The sequence below is a fragment of the Engraulis encrasicolus genome, chromosome 6 (genome assembly GCF_034702125.1).
Source record: "Engraulis encrasicolus isolate BLACKSEA-1 chromosome 6, IST_EnEncr_1.0, whole genome shotgun sequence".
In the NCBI taxonomy this organism is placed as follows: domain Eukaryota; kingdom Metazoa; phylum Chordata; class Actinopteri; order Clupeiformes; family Engraulidae; genus Engraulis; species Engraulis encrasicolus.
The window spans coordinates 42,501-61,090 of NC_085862.1; the positions used below are offsets into that span (position 1 = coordinate 42,501).

The 18,590-nt window shown below is 42.8% G+C and overlaps 1 protein-coding gene across 1 annotated transcript; it reads left to right on the forward strand.

The window, feature by feature from the left end:
• The first annotated feature begins 12,294 nt into the window (after positions 1-12,294).
• Positions 12,295-14,691, forward strand: LOC134450494 (uncharacterized protein K02A2.6-like). The gene has a single exon (XM_063200336.1). It carries the CDS (start codon positions 12,295-12,297, stop codon positions 14,689-14,691), a length of 2,397 nt encoding a protein of 798 aa, XP_063056406.1.
• The last annotated feature ends 3,899 nt before the right edge of the window (positions 14,692-18,590 follow it).

Genomic DNA, 18,590 nt, shown 5'->3' on the forward strand with positions numbered 1-18,590 from the left:
GATCCGTCACTGTTGAAAACTTTTAGCTTTGCTGGTGTGATAATGTGGCTTTTAACATTGCGTTCTTTCAACTGAAGCCTAATGGGTTTGTACAATGCTCTTTCTTGTCTTACTTTATAGGTATAGTCGTTGTCCAGGAAGATCCGCTGGTCCTTGTAGATGATTTCACCTTTTTGCCATGCCGCTTGCAGAATCTTCTGTTTCACCTCAAAGTCACGAAAGGCCACAATAATGGGTCTTGCCGAGTCCCCGCTCACTGTTTTGGTGCGGTGGGCACGCACCAGGTCTAATTCTTCTGTGACCCCAATGTTCTCCGTGATGAATTGTTTTAGAAATGCTTTCATGTCCCCGTCTTCACTTTTTTCAGCCACATTGTAAAAACAGACATTATTTTGTCTGGACTTGTTTTCTAAGTAATTCACTTGGTCAGTCAGTTTATCAATTCTTGACAACATAGATTCGGTTATTGCGTCTTTCCTCGCCTCACAGTCATCCAAATGACTAACTCTTTCTTCCAAGTGATCGATCCTACTTCCCATAGATTCCACTTTTTCACGGGTCTCTTTTGTTGTTTGCATTAAGCTTTTGATGTCGCGCTCAGTTTCCTGACGGAATTCCTTCAGTTCATCTTTAAGGTCTTTAAATTCTCTCAGTAAAGATTCTTTTAGTTGATCAAACATTTGTTGGATATCACCTGTCGCCGCCATGTCTTTTTCTGGGTTCTTCTTCTTCGTTTTTTTCTCAAATTTCAGCTCATGTAGTTCTGTTACCTCTGTCGCCGATCGAAGGTTCATTCCTTTTTTTAGATATAATTATTTCATTGTTAGTTAATTTCAAAATTTCCCGGGGTTGGTGAGGACAAAGGGTTTTCAAGCTGACGCCATGTCACCGGAACCGGAAACGTATATCAAAGTCAAAGTCTTGAGACTCACTGGTGACTTGAGCATGACCAATGACTTTTTCATCACCATCAAGCTGCTCAGGCAGTGATGTCACCTCTCTTCTCTGTTTGGGCCCTTGGTCTTCAGGCAATGAAGGCTCCTCTGCTGGCCTCTTCACTGGAGTCCTGCTCATTGTCTTCAGAGGCCACACCAAATATCCTTTCTTTGCATCAGAAAAATGCTCCTACAACAAATGAAAGAACATCAAAATAGTCTTACATCAGGCACAGCAGAAGGAAACAAAAGTAAACTCACCTATATAACGTCAGGCCATTATCTCTATGGTTCTGCTGTATTCAGGGCTGTAGTGGTCAAATTAGAGGTGGGTAAACTATGATTTTTTTATCAGACAGACCGTGACGCGACGCAACGTGACGCAACGCAACACGTTTTTTTTTTTGGGGGGGGGGGGTTATCGGTGTATCTGTGTATCTACAGGTATGAAAATGGGTATGAGGCCAGGCATGATAGTAGGCCTATAAAGTATCAGTATCAATGCATCCAAAATGGAAATTTGATTAAAAGCCACTACAATTTTTTGGCATACACATTCATTTGTCTACTATAAATGACATGTAAAATCTCTTCAGTTAGGCCTATTAGGCCTATCACATAATTTGTGTGATCATATATGATGCAGAGTGTGCCTTTGTTACAATCCTAGATAGTAGGCCTAACACATATAGCCTATTGGAGTAGATCAACAGCATAACAATGCAGCTCAATTTCATAGGCGTATTCCAATTTCTTTTTTCATTTTTTTCATTTATCCTTTATTTAGCCAGGATTCACTTGTGACTTGACCATAACCAAAGACTTGAGACGCACTTGTGACTTGACCATGACCAATGACTTGTTCGTCACCATCAAGCTGCTCAGGCAGTGATGTCACCTCTCTTCTCTGTTTGGGCCCTTGGTCTTCAGGCAATGAAGGCTCCTCTGCTGGCCTCTTCACTGGAGTCCTGCTCATTGTCTTCAGAGGCCACACCAAATATCCTTTCTTTGCATCAGAAAAATGCTCCTACAACAAATGAAAGAACATCAAAATAGTCTTACATCAGGCACAGCAGAAGGAAACAAAAGTAAACTCACCTATATAACGTCAGGCCATTATCTCTATGGTTCTGCTGTATTGTCAAATAGACGTTCACAGCATACTCCAGTTTCAATAAAGTGCTTCAGTTGCTATGAATAAAAATAATATAATGCCATAATAACCATCCTATCGGTCGTATTAGCCAACTTCCTGTGCACATTTTTCTACTGACTCCTAACAATCAATGCAAAACGTACATATCCTTTTGGTGAGAAGGGATCCTTAAGTGCATACAGTAACACCACAATCAACACCCAGCGACTCCCATTAACACCAGAATACTAACACCAGTAACATCAACTCAAACCAACTCCTCCAATTTTGCTGTGTAGCCTGTGTGTTAAAATTTAAAGTTAAATGACATAAGAATGGTTTGTGCACTAATGTTAGTTTTGCCTGCACAAACGGAGCACAAACGATTCTAACAATTTTCGAGTCATTTGGATTTTGGGGGGGTGCTGAGTGACCTACTTTCAAAAAATTAAATGTTAAAGAACATAAAAATGGTTTGTGCACTAATGTTAATTTTGCCTGCACAAAAGATGGTTTATGCACAAACACTCATTTTTCCTGCACAATTTTGCACAAATGCTGCACAAATGAACCAAAATGCTTTTATTCATATTTTCTACATATGGGATGCCAACTTCACACAAGTCCTTGGTAACACTTCCAAATAAGGGGCCATAATTAACTGCAAAGTACCTATAACCTAATACTTTAGTAAGGGTTAATAATCATTAACGCCACATTAGACACATATTAATTGTTATTAATGCATATTTTAAACATTAGTAAGCAGTTACTTAACTACTATTTAACTATTACCTTGTGTTACAAGTTGATAGCATATTATTATTTAACTAATAAATCAGTAAGGGCACAGTTAATAGTTAAGTAGCTATTAGGCCATACTTAACTAAGGACCAAAATTAACAGCTACTTAATACAAAGGTAAGGCATGACTAATGAGTAAATAATACATAAATATTGGGGTTTGGGACCCTTATATTAGAGTTGGCTGAGCATACCTAATGGTTAATTAACAGATAGATATTGGTGTTTGGGACCCGTATAATAGGGTTGGCTGAGCATACCTAATAGTTCAGTAATTAACCTACTGTGACATCTAGTTTTCTCTCGTTCAAATCATGAAATAGTGGCAACAGGAGCCATTATATAGCAAGGATTGGAAGTACACTTCTCAATGATGGTGCGGTGATGAGATATAATTTTTTCATGTACCACTTATTAGTTTTAATGGTAAAGATTCTACAATCAATGCAGAACATTATGAAGAGTAATAGTTTTGAAGCGAAACTAAACCATTCCTTTGTGATAATTAAGTTGATGTTTGAGACAATTAGCTCCAAGAAGTGCAGCGCATGATGGGTACGCAATCTACAGACAACAATATTTATGTATTATTTATTAATTAGTTATGCCTTGCTTTTGTATTAACCCTTTTAATGCCAAGGTTTTATTGTGAAAATACTGGTTTTGGGCATCAAATTTTCAAAAGGCTGTGGCTCGACAGTGGTAACAGATGGAGCCTAACTGTAAATTAGAAAAGTGTTGTGGATGACCCAAAGTTTATTTTGAGAGTAATTTTTTTTACTTAATTTGCATATTATGACGTCATAGGGTGGCGGCCATTTTGAATTTATAATGAGTGAGCAAAAACTTCCAATATATTTGAATAAATGATTGCCTATATTTTACAAAAATTCCCCCCTATCATCACTAATTATGTTGTACACATACAGTAGTATTGGGAAGACAATAAATTGTAAACCATCAATGTATATTGTAACTAATATAGTACAATAATATAGTGCATAAGTAATAGTCGTTTATCTATGTGAAAATGCTGGGTTTGGACATTGAAATTTCAAAAGGCTGTGGCAGGACAGTGGTAACAGATAGAGCCTAACTGTGAATTAGAAAAGTGTTGTGGATGACCCAAAGTTTAATTTGAGGGTGAATTTCCCAACCTAATTTGCATATTATGATGTCATATGGTGGCGGCCATTTTGAATTTATAATGAGTGATCAAAAACTTCCAATACATTTGAATAAATAATTGCATATATTTTACAATATTTTCCCACTACCATCACTAATTATGTTGTACACATATAGTAGAATAGGGAAAACAATCAATTATAACTATAGTGTAATAATATAGCGCACACACAATGGTCGGTGGGTCTTTAGACTGTCCGCATAAATCGCAAAAAATTGGTGATATTGAGTGTGACTGAAGATGAAGCAAACCTTTATAGTGTTTATGTCTGGGGTAAATGTACCCATCTGATTTGCATACTGGGATGTCATAGGGTGATGGCCATATTGAATTTTGAAAATATTTTGAATAAATGATGAAGTTATGACTTGACTTGACTGGGGTAAAAAAAAAAAAAAAAAGTTTTTTCAAACCATTTCCTCCCCGCCCCCTAAATGCAATGTTCCACACTTACTCTATACTCAGACAAAATCAGAAAAAGTGAACATAATGTAGAACTACAACCAGAACTAGAACTATTTACATGAACAACCACAACTGTAACTGTAACTATAACTATAACTATAACTAGCCTGTGTATGAGTGTCATATGGAAACAAATGCATGTAAGGGTTCTCATCACATTGTATTAGGTGGCGAACCCAGTCAGATGACTTTGGGCCCGGCCAAGCCCAGTGGTCTTGACTGGCAATAATGCTCTTGGACATGGGAGAAACACTATTATCAGGGCACAATATGATGATTGGAAATGGCTGCTCAGTTTAGAATAGAAGTCCAATTGATTGGGGGACAAAGATAAAGTGTTACTGGATTATTCCTTTCAAAACATACAGTGTGTGTATGTGTATGTGTGTGTAGGTGTAGTGTGTGTGTGTGTGTGTGTGTGTGTGTGCGCACGCGCGAGCAATGGCGACCAGAGGCCCGATGCCGACACGCAGCAAGCACTAACAATCTCACCGGTCGTGACTGCCGTCGTTAACGTAGAAAAAGGAGTAATACTATGGAATTGAAAGTTCTGTTCATTATGTGTTTAATGATAACACTAAAGTTGTCCCTAAAAGCTGCGCGGATGTTGGCAAGATATACAAGCAGCCAGGGAACACCTGCGACTCTGGACACCATCTAAAGCAAATTTGTTTATCTTGGTCTCTTCAGATCACACAACATGGTTCCAGTGATCCATATCCTTGGTCTGTTCATCTCTCTTGAGACCAAGATAAACAAATTTGCTTCAGATGGTGTCAAGCATGTGTGGTGGTAAACAAGTGAGTTGTACAAAAAAGGTGTATCCTCTCATAAGCCAAGCATGGTAGTGGGACTGACATGGTTTGGGGATGCATGAATGCTGTCAACATTGGCAATCTGAAATACACCTAAAAGAAACATGCATGTCAACATGCACTGTGACTACTGAAGCAGATCATGATATTCTCCATAGGATTGCATTCAAATCTCACACCAATCTATTTAAGCCAGATGCAGACTCAAAATTTAAAAGTTCAATGCAAAGAAAGGTTGAAACGCACACTGATGACCTCCCTTGTCATCCCTTTTCATTTCGTTTCATTTCGAGACGATTCGAGTCAACATAGCCCCTTCTCTACTGGATTTTAATCTGGGGTGTACTCACTTTTGTGAGTACATGTTCAAACATTAATGGCTGTATTTTGTTTTTTTCTGAGTGAACAAGAAATTTAAGCGCTTAAATATGTTGTTAAAAGGTCACTAATCATTGTGTCAAAGTTACATTTCTGTAATGCTTTTCCTGTGAAAAGATATACTCAAACATCTGCAAAACTGTGAGGGGTGTATTCACTTTCGTGATATACTGTACAACTATGCTCTCCTACACGGACAGGTTCCTTGGCTGGTCTGGACTAGAGGTAAAAAGCACGAAATGCGCTACATTCTATGACAGGCGAAGTGGGGACAACAGGTGGTATCACGCCAAAGGAGACAAGCCACCCCGCTTTTCCATCATGGACAATGCAATTAAAGTATATTCGCGCAATGAAACATACCGTTACCTTGGGCAAAGCTTCAACATCGCAGGCGAATGGCAAGAACAATTGCAAGAACTAAAACTTGAATACGGCACCAGATTGGAAATGATAGACTCTTCTCCACTGCCCATAGTAATGAAAATAGAGGCTATTAGAGTAATCGCTCTCTCTAAAGTGCAGCATCTCTTCGCCAACATACACATACCCAGGTGTGTCCTAATGGAATTAAATGATAAGACTGTGGCATTAGTAAGGCGCTGGTTCGGCTTGAACTCGCATTCAACAAGAGACGTGTTGCATCATCGAAAGGGAGAAGGAGGGTTGGGGATCCCTCACATAGAATGGGTATACATTGCAACCAGACTCAGCCATCTCATCAACATGCTCAATAACGACGACCCAACAGTGCGCGAACTGGCACGAGGATCCCTACTCATTCACCTCAAGAGGCGGAAAGTCCCCTTTGCAAGCACAGAGGAGGATAACTTCCTTGGATTCAGAAGAAACCCCAACGGAAAGCTCAACACAAATGCAGCTGGCTTTGGTGTGCGCTCCGACTGGCTTGACCTCAACGACATCTGCAACCGAGCAAATGTACATTTGCGATGGAAACATGCATCGGGGCAGTCTATCAGTTTGGAATACAACAACATAGTCACAGACCCAGCCATTTCTGTTGAAGCAACAATAACACTTAACGACAATACAACACAACGTCTCACTCCACAAAACTGCAGAACCACAATACTGAAACATTTCCAAACACACGCAGTTCAGCACTGGACAGCGCTACGCCTTCAGGGAAAATTAGCCTGTCTACCTGACGCCGACCACAACGCATCCCACGCTGCTCTACGCAACACATCTCTGCACGACGACATACATAAATTCACCATCAAATCCCGGTTACAAGTGCTACCAACAAAAGCGAACTTGGCCACGTGGTATCCAACCCAGCACGAACCATTCTGTATGCTACACCAGGACCAGCAAAGAGAAACCATGGCGCATATATTAAACGGCTGCCCCGCTTACAAAGGACTATACATCGCACGGCACGACCGCATTGTAGCGCTGACCTTAAAAGAACTGCGCAATGCAAACAACTTCCCTTCAATCCATTCTGGACGTGTTGCAGTGGACTGGTTTTCCCTAACAAATGATCAGTGTGATACATTGGGGGATGTCATCAATCATTCACCCAATACACCTGATCTGACATTAGTCAGTGAACAGGATAAATCCATTATTCTGGTAGAAATTGGTTGTTGTTTTGACAGCTACATGGAAACGTGCTTTTCCTCCAAAATATTGAAATACCAACCATTGTGTAATGCATTAAACAACTGTGGCTATTCCTGTAAAACCATAACATTAATCTTTGGCAGTTTAGGCCATGTACATAAAATGTGTGTGCGTGGCTTAAAGATCTGTGGACTCCCTAAACAACAGGCAAAAAGATTGACCAAATTCTGCTCAGTATCCAGCATAATCGGGAGCCTCTTCATCTGGAGACGGAGGTGCCACATGTATCCTTAAGACACTCAGTGTGCAGTTTCTTTTAGTTTTGTGTAAACTCCTATAAAATTTGGCTTGTGCTATGATAAATGTCTATCTGTCAATCCAAATAAAGAAGTAAACTGTGTGTGTGTGTGTGTGTGTGTGTGTGTGTGTGTGTGTGTGTGTGTGTGTGTGTGTGTGTGTGTGTGTGTGTGTGTGTGTGTGTGTGTGTGTGTGTGCGTGTGTGTGTGTGTGTGTGTGTACTGCGTGTGTGTGTGGCCGTGTCAGTCAGGGAAGAGAGAGAGAGAGAGGGGGGGGGGGGGGGGTCTCTGTGCTGTCCCCTGCCTACATATCCAGGTGACATTGTTTGAAATTTTTCAGTGTGTGGTATCTCTCGTTGCAGGGGACAGCACACAGACCCACTCCACACTGAATGCACCTGTACTTTGTTTGGTGGCGGCCTTTAGGGCGGGTGCGATCTGAGCACACGACACAGTCTGGACGGTCATCAGCATTTCTCAGAAAGTGCCGCTCTGTCAGCCTGCGTGGCATTTCCCCTCCGTCCACTGAAGGCCTGCCCCCCTTGTTTCCCTCTGTCTTACTCCACCCTTCCAGCATTCCAGTGACAACGTCCTCCACAAAAGCCTTCATGGTCTTTTGTGGAGTAGCAATACACTGGCTGTAGAGAATGTGAGCATTGACCATGCAGATGCTCATAATAGCATTGAAAATGCGATTGTACCATTTCCTGGATCTGTGTGGGAAAAGGTAAGTTTTCATTCTCTGGTCAGCTGTGTCGACTCCACCCATAAAAGAATTGTATTGGTCCACACAGACAGGCCTGCTAATGTCCCTGTAACCAGTTGCGCTGTGTTTGGTGCGAATGCGCTTTCTGGTACAGGTGTTGTCGTGCACCGTGGAGAGCATGGTGAGACGCTTTGTGTCATGCCAGGCACATGCCAACATTTTGCCTTTTTGCATGAACACAGGGTCATCACCTTTTCTCAGGGGCAACACAGCAGGTCGCAGGGCCTTGGGCATGCCTCTTCTCTGACTGCTGACAGTCCCACACAAGCCAGTGTCTCGGCTGGCCAACTCAGTTGCTATGGCTGGTGAGGTGTAATAGCTGTCCATGTACACTTCATGGCCTTTTCCTGTGTGTGGGGCCATTAGCTTACGCACAATGAGATGGGATGCACCTATCTCATGTGCGTCAGCATTTGGGCCAGTGTACATGGACCATTCCAGCACATAGCCTGACTTGGCCTCGCTCAAGACAAATACTTTGTACCCATATTTGTCTGGCTTGTTGGGGTTGTACAGCTTCAGAGTGGACCTCCCCTTGAAAGCTATTGTCATCTCGTCCAATGACAGCTGTTTGCGTGGCCCATACACAGCAGAGAATTTTGGGATGACAATGTCAATAATTGGCCGCACCTTGAAAATTCGGTCATACCCTGGCTGCCCCCTCTCAATGTAATTGTTGTTGTTGGTGAAGTGGAGGAAAGATAAAATAATTTGGAATCTATTTCTAGACATTACTTTTCCAAATCCAGGTGTTTGTGTCGTTTCAAATTCGCCCCAGTAATCGCTAATCTCGTGCTTCTCCACCAGACCCATGCTCAAGTGGAGAGCGATAAAGGCTTTCATTTCTGGGACTGTCACGTCATACCAGCCATGAAACCTCGAACTTGGCAGGAGCTCATGGGAGGCTAAAAATTGCTGCGCATATCTGTTTGTTTCGACTGTAAGCACATTCCAAAATGCGTCGTCTAGAAACAGTGACAGGAAATCTAGGGCCGAATCGTTCACTTTTTCACCCTTGTATCCAATCGGTTCGTCGAAACTTTTTATCCAATTACCATTACGCGTCTCGCCGACATTGCCCAGTAGCTCCCATCCCTCATTGTCAGCTTCTACTACAAGCGGAGCCGTGGTGGCTGTAGCAGAGGTAAAGCCCCTCCTCCCTCTCCCTCTCCTACGGCCGCCTGCTCCGCGTGTAGCAGGGGCTGCGTAAGAACCACCTCTCCCTCCCCTGTTAGCCTTCATGCCCGCTGGCCGCCTCTCACGGGTGAAAGAAGCCCCATCCTCTCTAACACGACTACTTCCTCGAGTCATACTCCGACCCCGTTTACCTCTTCCACCCGCCCCAACATCTCCTCCACTCGCATCCTGCAAAACCTCCCCATGAGCAGGCACAGCGTGGCTGCCGGTGCGGTAAAAGGTCCTAGCGCCAAGCCCTTCACCAGCCCGGTTTACGCCGCGTGCACTGCCGCTACCACCACGTCCCCCAACCTCCACACGTACATCGACATTACCACTACCATTATCAGTATTTGGGCCAACATCATTTTCGATGTCGGGAGTGTTTGGTCGTGCTTGTGCATTACATTGATCAACCACAGACTCTGTCGTAGGCGAGCCAGGAGGAGTACTCAGATCACTGAAGGACATGTCATCATCTGAAGGCATAAATTCCGCCTCAGAATCTGGATCAGCAAACAATACCCCCAGCACATCATCCCTGGACATCGTACGTTTTGCCATTTTACTTGATTTCACCGTAATCCGCTATATAGTTCACTAAAAACCGCTAGCTCGTCAGACGCTGTTATCTCGCTTAGCTCCGCCAAATCCAACACGAGTGAATGCGGTTTCCTCGAAAAAAACACATTGGAGGCATACGTCATTCTGAGCTAGAAATGAAGTTGAACATGTCCGCCACCCAGTGGACTGGAGTTTGAACAGTATTACACACTCTATATCACGCAGCAGGCTTTTTAATTCTGTGTTGTTATGTGTTGCTTAAATATACTTCATTACCCATAATGCAACAGGCAGTAGGTTACCTCAGGGACCATGTAACAAGATAGGGAGTTCTTCGATAAAGTCTCAGCATAAACCCACGCGACCGTGTGTGTCTTTTCATTAATGCACTACACGGCATAACATGGTGTCAGATAGTGAAAAACTTTAAAAAGATAAGAAAGAAGATGAGTTTCGGTGACGAGTGAGAAAGTTTTGAGCCGTGAGGTCGCGTCTAAAAGCCCAAAAACGAGATGTGCAATGCTAGCGGCAGAGGAGAACAGCAGCAGCACTAGCGGCGAGGAAAGCCAGGGAGAACTCGGCGAACACAGAGAAGAAGTGCCGCCAGAGCCAGTGGCACAACCACCGCAAAATTCGTCGGCTGTACGGACGGAAAGGAGACCCACTCCAGTCATGGATAAGCTAAGTCCACCCTCACCCATGCAGTTTAGTGGAAATCTCGCAGATAATTGGAAAAGATTCAAGCAGAGATTTGAAATATATCTAGCTGCTAGCGGAGCAGGACAAGGGGATGAGAAATTGCAAGCTCAAATCTTTCTGCATGTAATTGGGGAAGATGCGTTGGATATCTATAACAGTTTCCAAATTGCAGCTGCTGATCTGAAACTACCTGCGTTGTTAAAGAAATTTGAAGAGTACTTTGTGCCTACCAAAAACATAACGTTTGAGAGATACAAGTTCTTTTCCTGTGACCAAAAGCCTGGCAATGCTTTCGATCTGTACCTGGCAGAATTGTATACTTTAAGCAAGACATGCGATTTCGGTGCACTGAGAGATTCACTAATAAAGGATCGCATTGTTTGTGGAATTAAAGATAATGGCCTGAGAGAGAGATTGCTAAGAGAGAAAGATCTGACTTTGGATAAAGCAGTAGACCTGTGTAGAGCATCACAATGCTCACGCGAGCAAGTCAAAGAGTTGGCTAAAACAGAAATGGCGGCGGTGCATGCAGTAAGAACAAAAGAGCAGCACAAGAAGCGCCAAAATAAACAAAATAAAGACAAAATGGAGAATGGAAGTTGTCAGAAATGTGGAGGCAGTCACGCGCCAAGGGCATGTCCAGCTTATGGGAAATTATGCAATAATTGTGGAAAAAGAAACCACTATGCAAAATGCTGCACAGCCGACACTAAGAAAAAAGTGCATACAGTGGACGAGGAACCAGATGAGTTTTTCGTAGATGTAGTGCAGGCATCCCATGCTGAAAAAGAAGAATGGATTGTCCCAGTGACTGTAAATGAGACAATAATTCCATTTAAGTTGGATACTGGAGCACAAGTGAACTTGTTGTCATTTGCTGATTACAAAACGCTGAAAATAAAAAGCAAGATACATCCAGTGAAAATGAAAGTGACAGGCTACACCGGAGAAAGTGTGCCCGTTAAAGGCAGCTGCATAGCTACATTTAAACACAAAAGCCAGATGTTAAAGGCACAGTTGCTGATTGTTGAAAAGAAAGTGCAACCAATTCTTGGTGTAACAGCATGTGAAAAACTCAATCTAGTGAGAAGAGTGTTCATGGTGGCGTCTCAGACAGCAGACAAACAGAACACAGACACAGACAAGAGTGATCAAGACACTTTAATGACAGAGTTCAAGGATGTCTTCGAGGGGCTAGGCTGCTTACCAGGTGAACACAAAATACACGTGGATGACACAGTAGCACCAGTAGTTCACGCATGCCGAAAGGTTCCGTTTGCACTCAGAGAAAAATTGAAAGAAGAATTAGCAAGAATGGAAAAGCTGAATGTCATACAGAAAATCAACGAACCGACAGATTGGGTTAGTTCCCTTGTCATTGTACAGAAGAAAAATGGTGCATTACGCATATGTCTGGATCCCAGAGATCTGAATAAAGCAGTCAAACGAGAGCATTTCAAGTTGCCAACCCGTGAGGAGATTATGTCTCAGTTCGCAGGAGCCAAGTGGTTCAGTAAACTCGATGCTTCTTCGGGGTTTTGGCAGATGAAGCTTGACGATGCTAGTTCAAGACTCTGTACATTCAACACGCCAGAAGGAAGATACAGATTCCTCCGTCTTCCATATGGTATCCTATCTGCTCCAGAGGTCTATCACAAGACTATTCACACAATATTCGAGCACATTCCAGGAGTCACAACCATGATGGATGACGTGATCGTGTGGGGATCCACAAAAGAGGAACATGACACAAGGCTACGACAAGTGCTTGAGCGTACACGAAGTGTCAATCTGAAGCTAAACAGAGACAAATGTGAATTTGCAGTCAAGTCACTGACGTTCATCGGAGATGTTGTGTCAGAGAAAGGGGTGAGTCCTGATCCGAGGAAGACTTCAGCCATAGCAAATATGGAAAGGCCCCAGAACAAGGACGAGGTGAGGCGGTTCTTAGGAATGGTCACGTACCTAGCCAAGTTTATACCCCAGCTGTCTGCCATTTCGGCTCCACTCAGGATGCTGCTGGAGCAGAAAAATGAGTGGATGTGGCTAAAGCAGCAAGAGGAGTGCTTTCAGAACCTGAAAAAGATTCTCATCTCAGAGCCAGTGCTTAGGTTCTACGATCCCAAACGAGAGACAAGAATCTCAGCAGATGCTTCGCAGTATGGCTTAGGAGCCGTCCTTCTACAGTTGCATGAGGAAACATGGCAACCAGTGGCCTATGCGTCGAGAGCCCTCACCAGCGCTGAGGTCAATTATGCGCAAATCGAGAAAGAGTTGCTGGCCACGACGTATGCATGTGAACGTTTCCACCAATATGTATATGGGCAGACTGTAGAAGCGGAGACAGACCATAAACCATTGGTCGCAATCATGTCCAAGCCATTGACTGACTGTCCTCTGAGAATACAGCGTATGTTAATACGACTGCAGAAATACGACGTGAATTTGACATATACACCAGGAAAATACATGTATGCAGCGGATACACTGTCACGGGCTGTTGACAAACATGAGAAAGCAGACAAAGAAAAATGTGCAGACATACAAGCATATGTTGACATGATCATGACGTCACTTCCTGTGTCAAGTGAAAAAACAGAACAACTCAAACAAGAAACAGAAAAGGATGAAACATTGACAGAACTCAGGAGGATAATCAAACAAGGATGGCCTGAGCGCAAAAGCGACTGTCCACGGCGAGTTCAAGATTACTGGACCTACAAAACAGAGCTGACGGAGGTCGACAACATTGTGTTCAAGGGCAACCGGTTTGTGATTCCGTCTTCAATGCAAAAAGAAATGCTCAGGAAGATACATGAAGGGCACCTGGGGGAAGAAAAGTGTAAACGCAGAGCTCGTGAAGTCATGTATTGGCCGGGAATGAATCGAGAGATTGGCCTGCTCACAGCCAAATGCGAAGTGTGCCTGCCTTACCGATCCAAACAGCAGGCAGAACCACTTATGACTTACCCTGTGCCAGAAAGACCATTCTACAGAGTAGGAGCGGATCTGTTCGACTGCCATGGAAAGAGCCATATCGTCGTGACAGATTACTTCTCAAACTACCCTGAGGTCGCGACCTTGCAAACAACATCCAGCAAGGCAGTCATTGCATTCCTTAAGACTGTATTTGCAAGACATGGAGTCCCCTGCGACCTGGTCTCGGATAATGGTCCGCAATTTTCAAGCAAAGAATTTGCTGACTTCGCAAAGGAATGGGGTTTTAAGCACATTACATCTAGCCCACATTATCCCAGGTCCAATGGCCTTGCAGAGAGCTCAGTCAAAATTGTCAAAGGTCTCATGAAGAAAGCGCACGATGGAAATGAAGACTTTCATCGCAGCCTGATGATCTACAGGAGTGCGCCACTGCAGAACGGACTGTCCCCAGCCCAAATGCTAATGGGACGACGCTTGAGAACCAATCTGCCAATCCATGAGAATCTCTTGACACCAAAAGGAGCACACAAAATCAAAATTGACAAAGAAAAAGACAAAGTGAAACAAAAACAGCATCACGACAAAAGAGCAAAGAAGCTGAGAGTCTTGAGGCCCGGAGAACAGGTCACAATCAGAGATCATGTGACAGGCATCTGGAATCTGCATGGTTCAGTGCAAAAAGAGGTGGCACCACGCTCTTATGAAGTTCAGACAGAGCATGGAGGGTCTCTGAGAAGGAATCGTGTCGATCTCAAACCACAAGTGTCAAGCCAGACAGGGGTGGAACAGCCCGACACAATGCCACAAGCCGGAGACAACACCCTGGAGCATACCGTGGAACCGGAAGTGCCAGCAACTGTCCATAGCTCTCCTGCCAAGACTCCGTGCAGACCAAAGCGCACGGTTCAGCCTCCCAAGAGACTCATTGAAAGTTGCTGAACACTAGAGACTGTAAATGTGTTGTGTGTTTGAAAGAAAATTCATAATTGTTTTATTGTGAATGTTTAAATGAGAGCATTTTGAGTAAAGTAATGCAAGGTACATTAGTTATTGGATATAGTCATAATCTTAGTTGGGTTAGAGATAATCTCTTTTCTTAAAGGGGGGAGATGTGTTGTTATGTGTTGCTTAAATATACTTCATTACCCATAATGCAACAGGCAGTAGGTTACCTCAGGGACCATGTAACAAGATAGGGAGTTCTTCGATAAAGTCTCAGCATAAACCCACGCGACCGTGTGTGTCTTTTCATTAATGCACTACACGGCATAACAAATTCATTATCGCGTCTCGTTGCAATTTTGCGACCACGGCAGTAAAAGGGTTAAGTAAGTATTCATTTTGGCCCTTTGTTACATATGACCTAATAGCTACTTAACTATTAACTGTACCCTTACTTATCTATTAGCTACATAATTATATGCCATTTTGATTTCAAAACGGTGAATTTAGCCGAAAGGTGAGGAATTCTCATGCCTGTTGACAAAGATGGTGGGTTGCTCTGCCAGCGATGGTGTTCTGCTTCCCTGTCTGCACTCCCCCAGCACTTCGGCTAGCTTTCTCAAGACCAGAGCCGTATATTAAGAGTCCGGCCAACATGAATCATGGACGCCATGTTTGCTCCCCGCAAGGATTCTACAGTATAACCCTATGGGCAGCATACCGTCAAAATCGCTGGATTAAAAATACAAATAAGGCTTCATAGATTATCAAACTTCGGTTGTAGTATTATCTAGATCCCAACATATCAACACAAACGTTAACAACTTTGTTCGAATAGAAGGAGTTTGCTTCAAAGAGGGGGCTTTCAGCACAGTAGCCTACATGACTCGCGTTGCCTTCGTGTTGTTGTTGACAACTAGGTAGGGCCAAAGTCAATGTCGATATTTAAGTAATATACACAAATAAATATTCACAACAATGGTCAGATTCATGTACAGGGACCCTGGTGATACTTGCAGCAAAGTTTCACGTTGTATCGAGATGTAGTAGTTTAAAAATAACCGAGATGTGCTCAGCAGTGCATTAAACGTGATTGCAGACAGTAAAACTCATAGGATGTGTTCAACGATGTTGTTTTTTCTCCTGACCCGGTCCTGCAGAACAGCCATATGCACAACAGTTTGGCATAATAATAATGTAATACTATTATAGTGAAGCGTTAATTCTTACATCTGATAATGCTCATTATTGGGAGTATGGGGAGCAAACATGGCCTCCATAAAACATGTGACCAGCCCAGAACCAATCAACATAGCGGGATAGCTCAAACATTCGGATCCATAGTTGGCCAGGCTCTCTTAATATACGACTCTGCTCAAGACCATGGCTCGATCTATAGCTACAAATTACTTATACAGTATACAGGCATTAACATTGTATGTATTAGTGCTAATAGATGTAATGCTAAAATAAAGTTTTACCATTTTTTAAAACTCTGAATGTAATATCTCACACATTTCCCTATTTGAAAAAGGTATGGGGCCATCTTAAAACCTCTAATGTTTTTTGTCTTATTACAAAGCTTATAAAAGTACCATCCTCAGTCCTGTTACCAAAATAAATAGGATATTTAAACAAGAGTTTTGAAATGAAGATGGACCACCACCTGTTTTCATCCTGTAATGTCCCTTATTTACAACAAAATGACTGTTGTTTTCTTGAAATAAATTGTACATTACTCCAAAATGAACATACATGCGTCAATGTTTTCGTAACAGGAATGAACTGTTGAGAACATGACTTTGGTAACAGGACTGAGGGAATTTCAATGGAAATTTAATTTGAAAGGAATGTGTTTTCAGCAATTATTTGTCAAAAAACATGAAATGTAGCAATCAGGAGGTTATGCTGCCAATGTAAGGTCAATTTGCACATTGTTGTGATTTACAAAAATGCATGAAAACTAGAGGACATGACTAAAATGATTATTTTAAGTGGCATATCCAATTCTGTGTGTTTAAATGTATGTTAAATACAAGATATGGGATTACACAAAAAAGGGTAAAAAGTGTTACATTCTAAGGATTTTATTCATTATATTTCATCGATAAGTTTGGTGTTTTAGCATGGGGACAGTAATCAGTTTTACATATTTTTAGGGGCCAAGCAGCGAAGCTGCCTGGCACCTTAAGGGGGATTCATACTAGTCGTGAGTGGCGCTAGTCTCCTTCATACTTCACTCACGACGATGGCGCGCGCCGTCACGTGACCTAAAATTTCGACACGCCCCCCGTCGTAAGCTCAAAATTCGGCGCGTGTCGCCACGTCGTGCACACGAGGATTTTTCTAACTTGTCGTGCGCCACCAGCGACCATGCAGGTAGGCAGACAAAGCAGGAGTTGCGAAGAGAGGCTACAACTACTGTAGGCTACTACAGAATGGATCCTGCATCATTTTGAGGATAATAAAATGTCATAGAGAGTTATTTTATCTTCTCTCTTAAATGTTGTTCAGTGAAACAATTGTTTACTTTGTTCAGAAGCACGTTGTGTTCGGCGATCTATTTATAAATTCTGCCGCCAGAACAATGCTCTCACATGGTCTTGGAATGATCTGGCAATGTAGGCTACAACAAAAAATATATATGTTTCAATGTGGTAAGTCACAAGTCAGACGTTCAGTAGCCCTACAGCAGCCGTGTTTGGCTTTCTATTTTATACATCAGTAGAACTCACGCTGCGAGTTGCGAAAAAAAACTGCCGTTTCTCTCATGAACAGCAGAGGGCACTTCCGACAATGCGAGCAAGGCGCTTTTGAAGTATGAATAGTCTGTCGCAAGTGATGACGTCATTAATGGTTCTCGCGCCACTCGCGACAAAGTGCGCACGTGAAGTATGCAGAGCCCTTTAGAGTGTTTCTACCGTTTCTTATTATTGTTATTATTATTATTCATGTTTCTCCTTAGGGAGTCTATGGCAGCCCATAGAACCGTCTGGTCGAAAATGCTGAAAATTGGCACACGCGTTCAGGACCGTGTCAGTATTACCCACAGCGATTTATAGGTCCCCAGCCCCAACCCTCTAGCGCCACCAGCAGGCCAAAGTTGCAGGTACATTTCTGCTTGTAACTTTTGAACCGCTGGGCCAATTTTCAAAAACTTGGTATCCCTGGAATCCTTGGGCCGAGACGAATCCAACGCACCCTATGACGTCATTTTCCGCCTGGATAGTTTTCCCGCCATTTTGAATTTTGTGAAAATCACTAAAAACCCATCTCTTCCTCAATTTTTGACATTTTTTTCTGAAAATCGATATATAGCATCTCTGGACTGAGCCGCACAAAACTTATGCCTTGAATTTTTTATATCTTGTATCGTTTGGCCGTGACAGCCAATCAAAAACGGCCTAAAAGTCGCCAAACAGGAAGTGAAGTCATATCTTGGCAACCCATGGTCACAATCTTCTGCAAATTGTCACAGACATTCTTGTCCATGCCATGACCCACCAAAACAAATTTCAGGTCGCTAGCTCAAACTCTCTAGCGCCACCAGCTGGTCAAATTTTTAGCTATGTTTCTGCCCGTAACTTTTGAACCGTACGCTCCATTTTAAATCTGGTGGTACCGTTGAAATCCTTGGGCCAAGACAAATCCAACGGATCCTATGACATCATCGTCAGCCAATCAAAAGCAGCCTAAACGTCGCCAAACAGGAAGTGAAGTCATATCTTGGGAACCCATTGTCACCATCTTCTGCAAATTGTCACAGTCATTCTTGTCAGTCCCATGACCCACCAAAAAAAAATTCAGGTCGCTAGCTCAAACTCTTTAGCGCCACCAGCTGGTCAAGGTTTTAGCTACATTTCTGCCTGTAACTTTTGAACCGCATGCTCAATTTT